Source organism: Microtus oregoni, unplaced genomic scaffold (assembly GCF_018167655.1).
Source record: "Microtus oregoni isolate MIOR12 unplaced genomic scaffold, Mior012 000115F_ref0000277, whole genome shotgun sequence".
Classification (NCBI taxonomy): domain Eukaryota; kingdom Metazoa; phylum Chordata; class Mammalia; order Rodentia; family Cricetidae; genus Microtus; species Microtus oregoni.
Window position 1 is genome coordinate 1810276 of NW_024544744.1, and position 19832 is coordinate 1830107.

The following is a 19832-nucleotide window of genomic DNA, read 5'->3' on the forward strand; positions in this document are numbered from 1 at the left end:
TGGATGTTGAGCTGCTTCACGCTTTGCTTTGGGACTATAATGAATTATGCTTCCTTAAAAAAAATCACTTCCTATCTTGAAGAATTATTATGTACAGAATCTCATCATTTATAAAAAGAAGTCAGCCTGAGTATGAAAATTATGTCCAGTTGATATTCATGAATTGTGTTGAGCTCAGCAGTCTTGGGCTTCTGTGGTTTGACTGTTAGTGATTGCGACATGTGTAAACAGTATAAACTACACCTCAAGCAATATTTCTAGAGTCATGCTAGGCAGGCCCAGCCTCAGAGCACAATCTGTTCATTGATCAAATCAACAAGAAGCATCGTTGAGACTCCCATGCCCTAAGCCCTATGATGGAAAGAAGCCAGATCCTCACTGAGCTTGCCCATGAGAAAACATACACTAGCAATGGCAATTCCAGAGCAGTCCATGCTGGGATGTGCACCTGCCCCCACAATTAAGGAATACAGGGAAGGCTTCACAGAGGAAGAAACACATATTTTAAATGAAAGGATGTATTGGGGCATTCATATATATGCTCACAGAACTAGGAAGAAGTGTCTCAATGGTGGAAAGACCACATGGACAAAGGCTCTGAATTAAGAAGTTTGGTGAACTTTAACTGAAACTCACAAAGCACAGATAGGAAAGCCAGTCATAGCTAGGACAGTGCGGGGGAGCCGCACTGAGGGATTTATAGCTCATCCAGATGTCTTAAAGCTGAGAAACCAGATTTGAATTGCGGAAAATCCATTGTGGTTTCAATGGTTAGGACACATTAGTTTAGATGTAAACTCAAACAAAGGAAACTCAGTCTAGTGAGCTGTAGAATTGTAGCAAAGTATAACAAACTACGAAAGTAAGCAAGGAATAAAAAGTAGACAACTCAGATGCCATATAAAATCAGAGAAGGCATGCATCCTAATGACTGTTGCTAAGAGGTCACCATGTTAATCAGTTTTCATCACTGTAACAAAATGCCTGAACTAATTAACTTTTAAAGCGAAAAGGTTTTAGTTAGTTTTGGAGCTTCCAGTTCAAGATTGATTAACCTGATGGCATCACGACTGCTTAGACAGAACAGTGAGACCATGTCACAGAGCAAAACTGTCTACTTCATGACCAGGAAGCAAGTAGTCAGAGGTTGTCCCAGTACCCTGTAGGGGCATGCTATCAGAGTCCTAGGCGCGTCCTGTTAGTCCCTCTTCTCCTAGAGTCTACTATCTCCCAACAGCACTCAATTGAGGGCTCAGCATTTAACACATAGACCTTTAGGGAACATACACATACATGTGTGGTGTCTTCAACAATAGGAGCTGTCGCTCAACTCCTGAGAGGCAACCAAGGCTACATCAACAGTCATCAATAGTTATATTGCTTTGGGAGTCCCTTGAACTGCCCTGATCCATCATTTGAATGGAGTTTTCTCATGCTTGGTACTGGGGGTTTTGTTAGTCTATGGTTCTTGTCAACCAAAGTGGTGTATTTACTTTTATATAGATAATATAGCTACAGCTAGATACAGATGTAGATGATACAGGGATAGACAGAAATAGATAGCTATTCATCCTTATAGGTATTGTGCATAATTTTAGGTAAACATAAGAGAATACGATTCCTTGAGACTTTTTATCAAACAACTTTGTGTTACTTTTTTCTTGTCCCTCCTTCTCTTGAGACCTTATACACACAAACAACATAAAAAGGACTCTGCAATTCGTGTTATGTTTGCGAATACATATACAAAAATATATGTCTATGTAACATTAATAATCAAAGGATGAGAGGCTATTAATTTGAAAGTGGGGAAGGGAAGCACAGGGCGGTGTTGCGGGAGCTCCTTCCGCTCCTTCAGCCAATAGCCGCTGAGATACCAGCCCATTGGGGTGTAGTCTCCAGGGGAAAAATGGAGGTGGGAAACTGATGTAATTCTATTTTAATTAAATATATATTTAAAACTAATAATATACTTGAAAAAATACTTTGACAAAAGTTGACAATTATATAAAGGCTGGGTCAAGTACTATTTAGTATTTTGCGATAGTGCACTCTCTATCACAACTATGCAGCTTTACTGTTATGTGAAAACAGCCACAGACAATATGTAAGTTAATTAATGTGGCTGTTGTTCAGGAAAATGTATTTCCAAAACAGGATGTTGACAGGATCTAGCCCATGGACTGAAATGTTCTGTCCAATAATAGCTTCCTATAAGAGGAATTGGTGAACACACATGTTTAGGGCTATGAGAAATCAAGCCATTCTGTCCCATATGAGAGCCCCCAGCATGCCTTGCCTTTGCTTTCCAATAAGACAGAAAACATCCTGTCCCTGTCTCTCCCCCTGGAAAGAAAGGATCCGCTAAGTGCTTTCCTTGCATCAACCTCTCTACCCTGACCTGCCGCCCTCTGCTTAGGCAGTCGGCACCCTGGAGGCATGTTCATGGGAAATTAGGTTAGGAGATAGATAGAAAGATATTTGTGGGTCAGTAAGGAGAGAGTGACAAGTGTCACCCTTATGGTTCCCAGCTTCATTCTTCTGAGGGCCACAGAATAGTTCTTCCCCTTCCTCCCTTGATAAACAGCTGTGGCTTCTCTTCAGCATGTCTAGACCTTAGTGATCAGGTGCAAGTCGAATTGTCTGTCTTGGAAGGAAGACCTCAATTTAGAAAGGTTCCGAAGAAAGACAGAGACAATCAAAAACATGGATGCTATTGTGGTGGATTTTTTTTTTTTGGGTTTGTTTTTCCTTTCAAAGTAAAAACAATAACAGCTTGGGTTACTTTATCAGAAAAGAAGGCAAGGTTGGAAGATCAAAGAGGCCAACAGTAGGCACCGCCCTCCTGCTTGCTTGCCCATCTGCTTGAATGTTATTTTCAAAATATTAAATGCTGCCTCTTATTGAACCGGAATCGCATGATCGGCTGGGGAGGAAAGTGGAGAAAGAGATTCTGAAAACATCAATTTCTCAAACATTTGTTCAGCTTGTGAAACTGTTGCTTGTCCTGTTATAACATCTTAGCGTGACCCCTGACGGCTGTTTTCTGTAGGGCAAGGAGCACAGATTAAATTTCATGCTGTGTCAAGGGCAAAAGAAATTCTTAATCTGGTTGCAGAAAATGCATATTGACCTGAGAGCAGGCAGCTCGGTATTTAAACCCCATGTGCTTCATTCCTCTTTGAGATGATTCTGTCTGTCAGCTCAGAGACTCTTTACTAGCCCACAAACAACACAGACAGGAAGGATCAGGGCTCCTACCTCACTCCCTCACTCCCCTTGCTTCCCATATTCTGGATTTATCAGGCATTTAAAAAGCTTCCACCATGCATAAAAGCAGATTTTCATGGTGCCCATAAAATATGGAAATTCAATATAAGATGACTTCATGTCCACTCCTTAAATATCTGAGCATTTTGAGTACTTTTTAAATTATTTTTTAAGATGAAAAAACGCTGTTGTGTGATAAAAACTGAACAAAATTACATTTCCTGCTTGTCTGACATCTTGCAGGGCAGCAGAAGAGAGATGCTAAATGGCGAGAAGTAATTCTTCAATTCTAGTTACCACTCATTTATTCTGTCAGAGAAAGACAATTGTGTTAGCCATGGAGCATTCCTTTCTCCAGCAGCCATCAGATCACAAGATAAAAAGCCTTCTTCACTCCCTTGCCCTATTCTTGAATGTGGGTGACCTGGCCTGTTCCTTTCTTTGGGTTCTCCTTATTTAGCTTCTCTAGGATCACTAATTATAGGCTCGATGTCCTTGGTTTATGGCTAGAAACCAAATATGAGTGAGTACATCCCATGTTCCTCTTTTTGTGTCTGGCTTACCTCACTCAGGATAGTGTTTTCTATTTCCATCCATTTGTATGCAAAATTCAAGAAGTCCTTGTTTCTTACTGCTGAATAATACTCTAATATGTATATATTCCATACTTTCTTCATCCATTCTTCCATTGAAGGGCATCTAGGTTGTTTCCAGATTACAGGCCTATTTCACTCATGAATATCGACGCAAAAATTCTCAATAAAATACTGGCAAACCAAATCCAAGAACACATTAGAAAAATTATCCATTATGATCAAGTAGGCTTCATCCCAGAGATGCAGGGCTGGTTCAACATACGAAAATCTATCAATGTAATCCAGCATATAAATCAACTGAAAGAAAAAAACCATATGATCATTTCATTAGATGCTGAAAAAGCATTTGACAAAATTCAACACCCCTTTATGATAAAAGTCTTGGAGAGATTAGGGATACAAGGGTCATACCTAAATATAATAAAAGCTATTTACAGCAAGCCGTCAGCTAACATTAAATTAAATGGAGAAAAACTCAAAGCCATCCCACTAAAATCAGGAACACGACAAGGATGTCCACTCTCTCCATACCTCTTCAATATAGTGCTTGAAGTTCTAGCAATAGCAATAAGACAACATAAAGGGATCAAGAGGATTCGTATCGGAAAAGAAGAAGTTAAGCTCTCGTTATTTGCAGATGATATGATAGTATACATAAGCGACCCCAAAAACTCTACCAATGAACTCCTACAGCTGATAAACACCTTTAGTAATGTGGCAGGATACAAGATCAACTCCAAAAAATCAGTGGCCTTCCTATACACTAAGGATAAGGAAACAGAGAGGGAAATTAGAGAAGCATCACCTTTCACGATAGCCACAAATAGCATAAAATATCTTGGGGTAACTCTGACCAAGGATGTGAAAGATCTATTTGACAAGAACTTTAAGTCTTTGAAGAAAGAAATTGAAGAGGACACCAGAAAATGGAAAGATCTTCCTTGCTCCTGGATTGGGAGGATCAACATAGTAAAAATGGCAATTCTACCAAAAGCAATCTATAGATTCAATGCAATCCCCATCAAAATCCCATCAAAATTCTTCACAGATCTGGAGAAGACAATAATCAACTTTATATGGAAAAACAAAAAACCCAGGATAGCCAAAACAATCCTATACAATAAAGGATCTTCTGGAGGCATTACCATCCCTGACTTCAAACTCTACTACAGAGCTACAGTATTGAAAACAATTTAGTGTATTTTCTACTGTTGGCAAAAAAAGACCATGGCCACAATCAACCCAGGAAGGAAAGACTTTGACTAGCATATCCCAGATCACAGTGTACTGAGGGAAGCTAAAGCAAAAACTCAAGGCAAGAACCTAGAGTCAAGAACTAAAGCAGAACCCTGAAGGAATGCTGCTTACTAGCTTGCTCCACAAAGCTTGGTCATCCTGCTTTCTTATACCACCCAGGGCCAGCTGCCTAGTGCTGGCACTACCCCCAGTGCTCTGGGCTCTCCGTGTCAATTATTAATCAAGAAAATGCTCTCCATACTTGTCTATAAGCAGTCTGGTGGAGGCTTTTTCTCAAGTGAGGTTCCTCTTCCCAGATATGTCTGGGTTTATACTGAGTTGTCAAAAACCAAGCACGACCGTGTGCAATGGTGTATTATGCCAGCATATCACTACATGGTAATAGAAGGGAATGAGAGCATTGCTTATGATCAGCATGGTGGAGAGAGAGAAAGCCCAGCCCAGGTGGACATGGTTATTGGATGGGCCTAGAAAGACCTCTCTATTCTTACATCTCTAACGTGAATGAAAATTTGGACTTCATCTGGCATCAAATTCCAGATGCTATCTGGGGAACTGGGGAGGGATTTTGATACCCCAGACAATGTAAGTGAAGCTGCTTTAGAAATTACCAACCCTGGGACTGCTTCTTATTTTTCTGGAGGACACCCCTGGGTGGCTCACGACCATCTATAACTTCAGTTCCAGCATATCTGATGTCCTCTTTGGACTTCTGCTGGCACCAGGCACACACTCATATACAGAAAATAACACACCTAGGAAAAATTAGATAACCAAACTTTTACAAAGATCAAAAAGTGAAAATTTACAATAAACAATTTTGGGTTTTTTTCTGGCCCTTGAAGAATTTATTTTTCTAATTATGAAAAAAAAACACTGTCCCCCATAAAAGAACTGAGTTCTGATTTTTTCATAAAATTAGAAAATTTTTACACTCCTGTTTTCTTGTTTTTATGAATCAGGATAGAATTTTCCAATCACCCATAAAAAATAAAATGGAAAATAAAATAAAATACAAAGCTGATGGAAGAAAAGGAGTTAGGCAGATTCCAGTGGTACGGTGTTCTTACTTAGTATAAAGCAGTTATGTAAATTAATCCTTCACCTCATTAGATGGACAAATAAAACATAGGGTTAGAGTTTAAATGATAAGTAGAAGGAAAGGGAAAAGAGATGATTCAAGGATTTGACAAGGTAAAAAAAGCAATTAGGCAAAATATTGAAAGATTAAATGCTCCCCACCATTCTATGTTCTTATTATTTTTCATCAGATGATGTTTTTACTGCCCTCTCAAGTCATGGGGTCAGAAAGAAGACTCCACAGTTGAAGCTTTAATGGGTCCATGATCGATGAGCCACAGTTGAAGTTTTTGTAGGCACTGTGATAAATGACCCACAGTTGAAGTTTTCATGGGCACCATGATAGATGACCCACAGTTGAAGTTTTAGTGGACACCGTGACAGATGACCCACAGTTGAAGTTTTAGTGGGCACCGTGATAGATAACCCACAGTTGAAGTTTTCGTGGGCACTGTGGTAGATGACCCACAGTTGAAGTTTCCGTGGGCACCGTGATAGATGGTCTACAGTTGAAGTTTTAGTGGGCACGATGATAGATGATCTACAGTTGAAGTTCTCGTGGGCACCGTGATAGATGATGACCCACAGTTGAAATTTTCGTGGGCATCATGATAGAAGACCCATTGTTCAAGTTTTAATGAACATCGTGATGAATGCGGAGCTGCTTTTGCTATCGGTCTGCTTACCTGTAGTATGTTTTAAGCTAATAAATGTGAGGACAGTTTGTTGCACTAGGTTTGTTGGTTTTCTTTGCACACAGTGCCATGAGTTTAATCTTGTGGTTTGCCTCTGGAATTACCACAAGAATTTCTTTGTCCCTTCCCTTTTTGCACTCTCTTTCTAGCCGTATAGGACTCCCTGTTTTCATCTGTTCCTTCTAGCCATTGTAACAAACTGTCTTACATTGGATAATTTGTGCATAATAGCAGCTTATTATCTACAATTATGGACACTGAGAAGTCCCAGATGTTTAGCGTCTGCTGAGAATTTACTGTCTATTTCAAAGATAGAGCTTTTAGCTGCTTGTCAGTTGGTGAAAGAGGACAAAGTAGAATTTGGCAGTTTTTCTTCTAAGGGCACTAATTCCATTCACAATGGTAGAGATTCAGTGACTCGTTCACTTTCAAAAGGCTCTACTTCTTAACACTCCTAGCATCAGGTGTGAGTTTAACATGTGAATCTTGAGATCACTTAGACCTTAGCATTCACACTAGACATGCATCCACGATTCATTCTTCACAAGTCACATGTAACAGAGGCCTACTTTGTATGGACTGCCACACTGTCCTGGATTCCCCTTATTGTCAGTGAACATTTGCAAAGCAAACTTCATGCACATTTATCTTTTCTCAATGTTTCAATTAACCAGTAGGCACCATTATTAAATATAGTTTTATATAAAGGTGTGGTACAGAGAGGTGAAGGAACGCCTTCAAAGATGGAATCACTCGTTGGCATCCCTTAAACAATTAATTCCTTAAAGTAGCAACTCTGGTGTGATACTTGAGGTGTCTCTCCCCATCTCCTCCCCCTGCCGTGTGTGTGTGTGTGTGTGTGTGTGTGTGTGTGTGTGTAGTGAATCCTAACTCTACAGGGATCTTCCTTTAATGTTATTCATCTTGGAGTATAAAGCTTACAAAACCAAATTTTCTGACAACTGTGATGCAGAATCTAGCCTGAGAACACAGAGAAAAGAATCTGGTGATCTGCTTACTCACTTTCTATTCGCCCAGAACTATAGACCTCCACAATGACATGTTCATTGTCCACAGGACTTCCTGTCCCCATCAGAAGCCAGAGCAGACCCTGAGCAGAAGGTGGGGTCTGTCTGTATCTGTTTGGAGCCACATAATGTTTTGGTACTTACCCTCCCAAAATACTCATTCTGTACTCTTTTAGACGTAGCCTCCATGCAAAGAAATAGAGATGAAAGAGGTAAGCTGAAAATGTGTGAACTTTAGTCCTGTTCAGAGACTGACAGGCCAACTAAGACTATTTTCAACAATTAGCACTCCAATTCAGCCAATTTCGATTTCATAGGATTTTTAAAGCTTGTGAGGAAATCAAGGACTATACATACACACATAAGTGCTAAGACTGGACATACACACAGAAAAAAAGACTCTACTCCAAGCCTTTCTCTTCCTAGTTCCATCAAGCTAGGTTCAAATCCAGCCCTGTTACTTATCAGCTGTGTTGCCTGGGTATAGCATCCAAACTTCCTCTGAGTCATGTTTAGCTGAGCCCTTTCAGGACCTAGACCACATGGTATAAAGGATTTTCCATATATGTGTGTGTGTGTGTGTGTGTGTGCGCGCGTGCGCGCGCGCACGCGCCCTCTAAGAACCACATTAGCAGCCTTGGGATCTGGGCTTCCCACACATCCCTGGTTAGTGGTAGGACATCAGTTTACTGCTGTTTGGTTGAAGGTGATAGCTCAGCTCCTTTTCAGAAGGGAGTATTGAGCACCAGGCATATGGTGGTGTAGCCCAGGCTGGCCTCAGACTCACAGTCCTCAAGCCTGAGTCTTAGCACTTATGTGTGTATATATAGTCCTTGATTTCCTCACAAGCTTTAAAAATCCTATGAAATCAAAATTGGCTGAATTGGAGTGCTAATTGTTGAAAATAGTCTTAGTTGTCAAAGGACAAGTAAAAATTACTCTTTAAAAACTAGTCCTGAATCCAAATTATTGTATTTTCTTAGTGGTTATCAAAAATTAAAAACCTGATTTTTCTCAATATATGAAATCACACAAAACAATGTTAAATTCAACTACTGCATAAAGTAGTGTAAGCATGTCAGTTACATCATAGAAATTCATCCAAGTCGTTGGAAAACCCAGAGGGAAACTCCAAACAATGTGCTAGTTGGTGGACCCTCGCTGAGTAGCATGAGTTCTTTTGACTGGACATTTTCTTGGTAAATATGGTCTTTCCACATATGTGCATTTAAGATGCATTTAGGACACTTTTGAAAACACGGATGAATGCTCAAGAGAAATAAGCAGGAGTTGATGAAGGAAATCTACATGCGTGTTTCTCCCGCTGGAAATGCCTTTGGTATAATGTGTATGAATGTGGCTTTTAGTACTTAATATGCTTTAAATGTTCTCCTTTTGTCAAGGATTTTTACACATTTGTTATTAATGGCTGTAGCTTTTTATTTACAAAGTTTACTAAGGAAGGTGAGGCAGGGGATCTATGCATGCGGCTGTTGGACTACTTAAGCCATTTCTGCTATCTGACAGTAAACTATAGCCCTCGAAGCCTGGGACGATCCTCTTAGAGAGGTGCAATCCATCCTAAGTACAAGCTTTGCACTGCATTGGTCTTTCAACCAGCTACCCTATTCCTCACTATGTCTTCAGATCTTTCCCAAAGCCCTACCGTGTCAGACAATACTGAACCCAAGGAACTGCTAGAACTGTGTCTTCCCTGACGAGCTTCTCCCAGAAACAGTCAGGCTTTGCCAAAATACAAGTGAAATCTAAAACATTGAAGAGGGAAACACGGCTCTGCATTATTTTGAAGTTATTCAAATCATCTGGGTTAACTGTATGTGTCTGGTTGCCCAAGGCTTCCAGGGCTACAGCCTTGGAATGTGAACTCGCTGGGGTCGCAGTTGCAATTCAGCACCAGCTGCTGTTCACCACAGCTTAAATCCGAGTTAGTAGAGATGGCACCAGAGCAGCTTGGGCTTCTAAGATATTAGTAAGAATTTCAGAAACTACCCAAAGAAATGAGACCCAGTTAGTCCTCCAGAGAAATGAGCTAAGGGAATGAGCATTGAAGATCACAACTCCAAAGACACTATCACCTGCCATTTCCCCACTTGACCTATACTTCCCCTCAGCATGTCCTCTTCCTCAGTCACTTGACAGATTGGGAAAAACAGTAAACAGTGGCTGCATGGAGTGGGGAACCATTCAAATCATAGAGTGTGTGTTTCCCTTGTAGAGCTGGATATAGATCTGATTTTTAGAGGGAAGCTCTTCCCTTGCTGATATTTTTCAGAATGTTCTTCTCCTCTCCTCCACTATTATTTTAAGACAGGTCTCCCCATGCTAACAGAGTTCTTGACTCATTCTTCCTGTAGAAGAAAGCAGTCCCACCAGACCCCAAAATCTAGTTCCATCTGGGTTTCCAAATCAGAGTAACCACTTTATGGACAGAGGAAAGGGGGAAGGGGGAGGGGGAGGAACACATCCTTCTCTTAACTTTCAACACGTCTTACAGGGAACCAGCTCATAAATTATGCCTACATCTCACAAGCCATCTGCTTACTCCTAGATCTGCTTAATATGGCTTATACATTTTATCCATTCTATTTGCTTTCCCTGCCTTCGCTAGCAGAGTTGAATATTCTCGGATCCTACAGCAAACATGCATTGTAAGCAAAAAGATACGGGGGCGGGGGGGGGGGGGAGCAGAACAGACAGAGGAAGACTTGACTCACAGCGGTAGAAGAAACAGAGACCATAATGTAGAGTAGCTGAGCCCTTGTAGCAAAAGGGTTCAGAGCAGAACGTCTGAAGGGGAAGCACCAAGGATGACAAAGCTTCAGTCAGGGATTTCATGCTCTGTTAAGATATTCTAGGAGCCTCTTTTCAAAGTGTCCATTTCTGTTCCTCTGAAGGAAGTAACAGAGCAGGTTTACCTCAGGAAACTACCTTCCTGACCATGCTCCCCACCCCTGTCTCCCAGTCCCCTGGGAAAGATACAAAACATGGAGGGAGGGATCATGGCCATACTTGAATACCTGTTGGTTAAGTGGCTAATTTTAACAACTAAATCAACATAGTAGAGGGCTTCCAAACACATCTGTTTAGGTATGCTCCTTCTGGAAATTAGGCCCCTAGAAGGATTTATGCTAGGATCCATTTTTTTAAAGGAATAGTAAGCAATCATAGGTAGATACAGTTTTCTTCCACAAGTTCATATCAGCCATAGAATGTGACTGAAATGAACATTACTGGAACAACAGTCCAGGATATATGCTCTCGACATTCTGCCATAGCCATAAGGGGACATAAGTCTATTTTCTCTTGTTAGTGACGATATACTACAAAGAAGGTCACTTTAGCTTCCAGCTCTGCAGGTTCAAGGTCTAGAGGTTACATGTAGTAGCATCCCCTGTGAAACATCGCATGGTGACTGTGACCATATGTGTCTGTGCCTTGACTTATAAAGACAACAGCATTCAATCATGAATTTCCACCCTAGCGGCCCTATCTAGCCCTAATTACCTCCTCAAAACTCTACCTCTATACGTCATAATCTGGTCATGTTTGTTCTCTGAATGCCTCACACTAGGGATTAAATTCTAATAGGGGTTTCAGAGGTCACATTCCATATTCACACCACAAATCTTCTGAGATGGTAGTAATAGAACAGCTCTTGGGTCCCTAGAAAATGACTATAAAATCCAAAGTACTGACAAGATCAGGCGAGATGTAACACACAGGAACAGGCTCTTCCTGGGAAGCACGAACTGACTTCATTTCAGTGCCGTCTTGATGGAACCTGACACTAACTGTTCTAAAATGGGATCCTGGCCTCTTAGCTCCTGATTAACTGCAACTGTGTCCTCACCTGTATGAACTGTCCCATTTCTGAGCTCTTACTGCTGGCTGCTGGCTCATGACCATGACTTATTTCTCCTTCAAAAGTCATATCATCACTTTAAAAGCCTTTTGATGCCCACATAACAAGTACCAGGTAAATTGAGATTCTCACAGAGGTGCCCATGGCAGTAAATAAGTTGAACAGGAAAAAAAAATCCAAAGTACTTTGACAAGGGAAAAGTTTTATTTTTGCCTAAGGTATGTGGCTATGCCAAATCAACAAGGCAAGCACACCCAGCATTGGGTCCACTGGGCTTTTATGCCTCACTGTGGTGGTCAGAACTTGGCCTCACACTCTTATGTGATTGGCCAACTCAAAGTGGTGGAGTTCACAAGCCTCTTGAGAATGGCTTGCAGTCTTGAACACATGTTTTGACTTCAAAATGTGCTGATGCTGGAGAAGTTTGCTGAGTGGCTGGTGTGTAATCTGTAAAGTAGAGTTTTGTCTTATTTAACCCTCTGATGGAAAGGGCAGAACATTTCCACAGTAGGCCATATTCAATATAGCTGCATATTTGTATGTGTGTGTGTGGGGGGGGGGAGCCATAGTTTGATTCTCAGAATTGCTTCAGACTCCCAAAGTCAAAGGCATCAACTTATTGACTAAAGGCATTCTTACTTGAGTTTCAATATTATTTTTTTAGGACAATTACTTCTTTAAGTAGTCAACCTTCTGATGTACTCAACTGAAAGATGTAGGAGATCTCAGAATATTTCAGGATTGGAGATTTCCTGTCCCAGCGCATCCCTCTCAAATGTGTGAGACTCCTTCTCTTCCTCTTGCTCCACCATGGAAGCCAGGGATTCTGACTACTGTGAATTCTCAGGTGATAGTCAAAGATGAGCCATTCTTCTTAGATTCCAAAGGCTCAAGAAGACTGACTTACACACTCTGGGTGTTCTCAGCACCAGCACAAAACAAGCGACCATTTGATAATTACTACTTTATCATTGCTTTCCTCTAGAAATCCTTCTTCAACTTGCCTGCAGCTCTGACTGATGAGCTCGACTGGCCCCAGCTCTCTGGTGTTACTGGATTTCTGGACTCTACTAGCAGGTATGTTTTCACACTTACACACTGTGTGCGCACTCACACACTATACACTCACATGGCAGCTTACCTGCATAAGGAGAGAATAAAAGATGGAGTTTGCTCCCACAGTGTTGAAATGAGAATCATTTTGAGTTGCTTTTAGACCATGAATGACATATACAAAACATACCACTGACATGGTCCTGCCATTGCAACAGGGTATGATCTACACTGAAGAGGGAATGTTCCTAGTGGTGGCTACAATTTGTATCCAATGGAAAATACTCAAACACATCAGTGAATTTTTCTGATTGCACATTTGATTCAAGAAACTAACAGTAACAAAAATAATAGATAAAATAAATTTGCAAGTTGTGGGATCTGTTGATTTTCCTGGCTTCAGTGCTCTGGATTTGGACACAGGTCATGACTCAATAAATCAGATTCCTGCGAGTGATGGATATTGAACAGGCCTGGTTTCCAAAGCTACAAACAGCAAAACACCCAAGAGCTTACAATTTATAGTTTTAATGGATACTTCTTTGTGCTTGACAAAGAACATCACATCCCATAAATAATGTGTTTATTACCTATACTCATTCACTTTAAAAATACTCATTTAATACTTATCATAAATTAGACATGGACACCGTAGGAGATTTGTGGTGAATAAGGTGTGTCCTTTCCTGCAGTCAATTGCAACCAACAACATAGGTAAGACAAAGAAAATATAATGACAACACAAAGTAGTTGTGCCAATGGTAGGTGTGGCACAGAGCCACTGGGCTCAAAGTGAAAATGCTCATGAAAGTTATCTGTAGACTTTTGGGATGAAGAGCAAGGGGCCCAGATTCCAAAAGACACTAGGCTCATAAAATGGGTAGAAAAGAAACCAGGAAATACAACCAAATTTTAAGAAAACAGACTCATAATTTTGTAGGACCTGTATATGAATATAAGGAAAGCAGAGCTATGTTTTCAAATTATGTTTCATTGTCAAACTTAACTATTTTTTAAGTTAGTTATTGTGACCCATGTAAAATTTACTAACAATTAGTAAGCGGGGTTAGTAAGAAGTAACTGTTAGGATTACGCTGTGGAAATACCTTGGTGGTTTTAGAGCCAAAGACTGATGCAGAGATTGCACCATGCAACAAATCTTACACAACGGACTTGTTGAGGGGGAAGGAGCAGGGACAAGAGAGACAGACAGACAGGCAGAGAGACAGAACAAGAGAAAAAGAGCATGGTCTGTGACAGAGGGGACCTCTTAAAGGGCATTTGGTAAGTGATGATGATCAAGCTGCTATCGCTTAGTCACTGAATGTGGGCTAATGGAGTGTCTGATGTCTAAGAGAAAATATATGAACAAAATAAAAAAGATGATAAAATTTATAAAGGAAGAAAGAAAGAAAGAAAGAAAGAAAGAAAAGAGGCCATTGAGTCATTTCTGTTGGCCATCTACTTCTAGGAATACAGCCTCTCCATAAGAATGTAGTTAAGAACATAGTTTCCCCAGTGAGACTTCCTTGAAGAATAATACATTTCCATTTGCAAATGGTTATTAGTTGGGGATGGGTTTTAGGTTAGGGTTGGGTGTTTGTATCTACTTCCTCTTTCAGCTCTAGGATCCCATCTGGTGTGTATCCATGCAGGCCCTGTGCATGCTTCTTTAGTTTCTGCGAGTTCATATGAACTTTGATCACGTTACTTTAGAAGTACATGTTTTCTTGCTGTCCTCCATCCCCTTCGGCTCTTACACTCTTTCTGTCTCTTCTTCTATAATATTCCCTGAGCCCCAGTGAGAGGGATTTGATGGAGACATTTTGTTTAGGCTGAATGTTCCAAGGTTTCTCACTCTCTGTATAATGTCTGGCTTTGGATCTCTCTATTTGTTCCCAACTGCTGCAGGAGGAAGCTTCTCTGATGATAGCTGAATTTAGTTAGGAGTCATTTTATTGCTACTTTTTTGTGGGGGGTGTATAAGTCAAATCAGACATTAGTTGGTTACTCATGCAAGTTTGTGCCATCATTGCACTAGTACACCTTACAGGCAGGACAACATTGTAGATTAAATGGTTTGTGGCTGGTTTGGTATTTATGTTTCCCCGTTGGTAGTGAGCAAAGTATCTTTCTATACCAAAGATGCTAGAATATAGTAATGGAAGCTCTATGTAGGCACTAGCTCTAATTCTCCATATTCAATGTAATCTTGCTGTCAGTTTCTGAATATCAACCTATATCTTGGTAATGGCCTGTGTTGGTTGGGGATTCCTATAGGACCCCTTTTGCCAACAACCCAAATGGATATAACTCAATCCTGGTACTGAAAGCTTCATCTGATGACAAGAGACGACCAGCTGGGGCTCTATCTCCTAGTTATTTGGTCATTTCAATTATGTACTTATTTTATGAAGGTTCTTATTTATGAAGGTATTGAGTTTCCGTACTATCCCTTCAAATGGCCCTTAATTTTAGCTGCTTTTCTTTATATTCCTTCCCTCCCTCATCTCCTTCTTCCTTCTCCCTCCTGTCTTAGTCCTCTCATTCCAATTCCCCATTCATCCATCCATTTGAAAATACACTTATTTCTCATCATTTAGGAGGCCAGTAAGTCCAAGGTGAAGGTGCCAGTTTTAGTGGTGGGCCTTCTTTACTGTGTCCTCATGTGACAAGGGCATCACACCACAAGTCCCAGGCAGCCTCTTAGCTCAAGTCTCTCTTCCTCTTATAAAACCATTGATACCGCCGGGCGGTGGTGGCACATGCCTTTAATCCCAGCACTCGGGAGGCAGAGGCAGGCGGATCTCTGTGAGTTCGAGACCAGCCTGGTCTACAAGAGCTAGTTCCAGGACAGGCTCCAAAGCCACAGAGAAACCCTGTCTCAAAAAACCAAAAAAAAAAAAACAAAAAACAAAAAACAAAAAACAAAAAACAAAAAACAAAACAAAACAAAAAAAAAAACCATTGATACCACCACAGAGGCTCCATTCTCACGACCTTATCCCACCTTAGTTTTCTCCCTGAAGCCCCTCCTCCAAGTGCCATCAACAAATGAATTAAGTTTCTAGTCCATGAACTTTCTGAGAACACATTCAAACCATAGCAACATTTCAAACCGGAAGTGGCCATCCAGCTGTGACTTATGTGGAAGTTACCTCTGTTCTGGGCTAGTCTGTTAATGCAGCACCCTCAGTTCTGTATCATTATCCGAAAAAAAAACCTGTCTGCTCGTGCAGCTTGCTCGGTGTGGCTCTACATGTTGTCTGTAAGATTTCTAAGGAGGTGGAAGGTGCACCACACAGCTGGCGATTCTCATGTTTAAACATGTGCCTATGGGCACTGTGGGACCTCTGGCTATCTTTTCACCAGCTGTTTCTGTGCACTACACCTGTGTTTCCTGCCTGCCACTCAGCTAGAATGATAAACAGGCAATCTAACTCCTATTTATGGAAAAGAAAATCCTCTGGCATCTCAGTTGCAATGGATTCATCCATTAAGGGGAAGCACTGAGAGGTGACATTCTCTGTATCACTTCTCAATACACTCTGCATGAATGGCGTTACTATTAAATCATCTTATTATACTATCATGTAAATTGCACATGCAGATAATCTATGAGAGACTATTCTTTTCATTAAAAGAATAAAAGGTTTTAAGGGCATACAAAATATCCAAAAGAGATTAACAAATGGTTGAGGTTCTCTTCTGATAGAAAGAGGAAAATAAAAGAAATTTTGAGGTCACTCACTTAACTCGAAATGTATGAGTTCCTGAGTGTCCTGGCTGGAATTTTTTCATCTTGACACAAGCTAGGAAGAGGGAATCTCAGTTGATAAAAATCTAATTGACAAAATGCCTCCATAAGGTTGCCTATAAGCAAGTCTGTAGGACATGTTCTTGATTGATATGGAAAGACCTCAACCCACTACGGGGGCACTGGGGTGTAGTGCCATTTCAGGGCAGATGCTTCTGAGTTGCTTAAGAAGGCTGAGCAAGTCATGGGGAGTGGGGGAGTCAGTAAATAGCATTCTTCCATAGCCTCTGTTTCAGTTCCTGCATCCAGGTTCCTGCCTTGAGTTCCTACCCTGGCTTCTGTCGATGGACTGTGACTCTTTATTCCCCAAGCTTCATTAGGTCAGAGTTTAATCACAGCAATAGAAAGCAGACAGAGACACCGAGTCTGATACCTAACCACACAAAAAATTTCAAGAGCAAAAGTAGTATAGACCAGTGGGAGATATGTTTTGAGCACATAGGACAGACCCGATGGAGTTCTCCATTCGGCTAGACCTTGGGGATGTGCCCCCTGGCGTCTGTGACCAGCCTTGCAGCATGGGTATTAACAATAATTTTTAGAAATATACCTCATACAAGTGCAAGCATGTAGTTCATAAGAGAAGCTGACTCCTATCCTTCCCCTCTCTGTCAATTGCTTTACCCTCTCAGAATGCAGTCTCTTGGGCATAGCTGAAAACAAATGAAATCCCAGACATATCTCAAAATTCAAACATGACCGCTCACTTAAATGAATTTGTGTTTGTTTGTTTTCTTGTTTTGTTTTGTTTTGGTTTGGTTTGGTTTTTTGTTTTGTTTTGGGTTGGGTTGGGTTGGGGGGACAGTCAGGGTTTCTCTGTGAAACAGCTCTGGCTGTCCTGCAACCTCACAGTGATCTGCCTGCCTCTGCCTCCGAAGTGCTGAGATTAAAGGCGTGTACTACCACAACTGGCACTTATATAAATTTTGAGTTCCTTTAATTGTATGGCTATTAACGATATCTTTTCCCTTGACCTTAGAATAATGTGATTTTCTTTTTTTCTCCATTGTGAGTCAAGAATGAGTTAGGAGAATAAAGCAGCTGTGGGAGGGGGCAGCTTGACTGTGGAAAGGAGAATTAAAAGGGAAAATGAAATGCGTCTTGACAAGGTAAAAGAGTACCTGTGTCCAGGTGACTTTCCAAAGCAGGTTTGTCTAATGAAAACCATCCTATCTTTAGGATGAGAAACAGCACCAAAACATGTACTAGTAGGATGTGGCTCTCATATAAAAGCAACATCTAAAATCCCAAACTCCCCCACAGTACAGTACAAAGCCTCCTTCACTGTTATAGGATGCTCTGTCTGTCTCACACCCAGGATAGAATGCCAGCCTCTTGGCCTCTTTTACATGATAAAGCCAAGTTGGACTGAAGGTGCCCCAGCATTCCAGTTTAATGGATCTAGGGAGATGGGATCCTGCTATATGATGGGATTTGAACCACTTTTCTGATAATTCTGGAGGAGAGAGACTTCGCATTCTCCTCCACACACAGATTCACGTCTTAAGCAGCCTGTTCTTGAAGATAAAATGGAGATAATCTGAACCTCTCAGACCCGTGTTGACAAAGGCAGGCTTGTCAGTAATAAAGGACAGGTTCCCACACAGTAAGTTCTCTACTGTTTGGTACTCAATGCCTGTAAAAACGTCAACAAAAACACCCTCCTGTCATACTGTCATGACTACATTCTTTGGATATATACCCTTCCTCCACAGCAAACCCCAAGCAGGAAAACAAGTGAACCCAAATTCCTATCAAAAGCATTCATTCTTTTTTATAACCCACTGAGTCCAATCAGTGCTGCCCATATGTGTATGCATGGGTGTAATGTCAACCATGGGGCACAAGCAACCTGCCAATAGCTATATCCTGAAAGAAAAGTTGCTGTCCCTCCCACAAGAGCCATAGGTAAATGCTGGTAGCTCCTCAGCTAGGAGTGGGTCCTAGTGCCCATCTCCCCAATTACTGTTGGAGTTTTAACTGGTTTGACCCCCATGCAGGTGTTATGTAGGTAGCCCAGCTGCTGTGAGTTTGTGTGTGTGATATCCCGGTCATGGCAGAGGGCAGCGTTTCACAGCTCTCTTCCCCAGCCCTGCTTCTTAAGCTCTCTGCCCACTCTTCCATGATGTTTCCTAAGCCTTAGGTTAAAGGGTGTGAGAAAAAATTAAATATTTTTGAAAATAGTAAAATTTTTTTCAATTTATTTGTTAATGAAATGCAAAAATAAACTTTGTTGTAGGAGGGGCCACTTGTTCGTTATCCGACTGCCCAAACTCCCTAAATAACCACACAGAAACTATATTAATTAAATCACTGCTTGGCCAATCACTTAAGTGTATTGCTAGCAAGCTCTTACATCTAGAATTAACCCATCTCCATTATTTTATATTTGACCATGACGATCGTGGACTATCAGCAAGGTTTTAGTGTGTCTGTCTCTGGCAGCGGCTCTATGGCTTCTCTCTGACTCTGTCTTTTTTTCTCCCAGCATTCAGTTTAGTTTTCCCTGCCTACTGTTATTCTGCTCTGCGCAAGACCAAGACATTTTCTTTATTAACCAATAATATTCATAGCATACAGGAGGGAATCTCACATCAAAACCTAAAGCTATAAATCATTTAAAAACATTAAAGTCATCTCAGTAAATTTAGTGTTTGTTGCTGTTTAATGTGAAAAGTTGGCTAATATGTTTAAACGCTTGGGCCCCAGCTGGTGGTACAGTTTCATAAGGTCATGAAACCTTTAGAAGGTAAAGTCTTGCTGGAGGAAGTGAGTCACAGAGAGCAGATGGAGGTTTATAGCCAGACCTCACTCCTTGTCCACTCTGCTTCCTGACTGTAGATTCAATGTGATCACACACATGCGCCCTTGTCTTCCTACCATAATGGGCCACAGGCTAAAATAAATCTTTCTTTCATTGAAATAAATAAACAACCACCTGAGCCTGTCAATGACTATCTGAATCACATTCAAAGGTGTGCTCTGCAAACCAGGGCTAAATGACAGTCTTGGAAGCTGGGGTTGAGAGTGCGGGGGTGGAGTAGGGTAGCCTTTAGAGCTAGAAAAAAAGAGAGAGGGTAGAAGGTGTGAGTCCAGGAAGATGGATAGCTCAGGGTAAAGTGCCTGATGCGCCAATCTGAGGGCCAGAATCCA

At 41.1% G+C, this 19832-nt stretch overlaps 1 protein-coding gene across 1 annotated transcript in view; it reads left to right on the forward strand.

Annotated features, from left to right (window-relative positions):
- Positions 1 to 19832, forward strand: part of Aoah (acyloxyacyl hydrolase) — a 205263-nt gene that overhangs the window by 104735 nt on the left and 80696 nt on the right. Inside the window, exon 12 of the mRNA XM_041645717.1 lies at positions 12795 to 12886. Within this exon, the coding sequence (XP_041501651.1) occupies positions 12795 to 12886 (92 nt within the window). The remainder of the gene's footprint in view (positions 1 to 12794; positions 12887 to 19832) is intronic.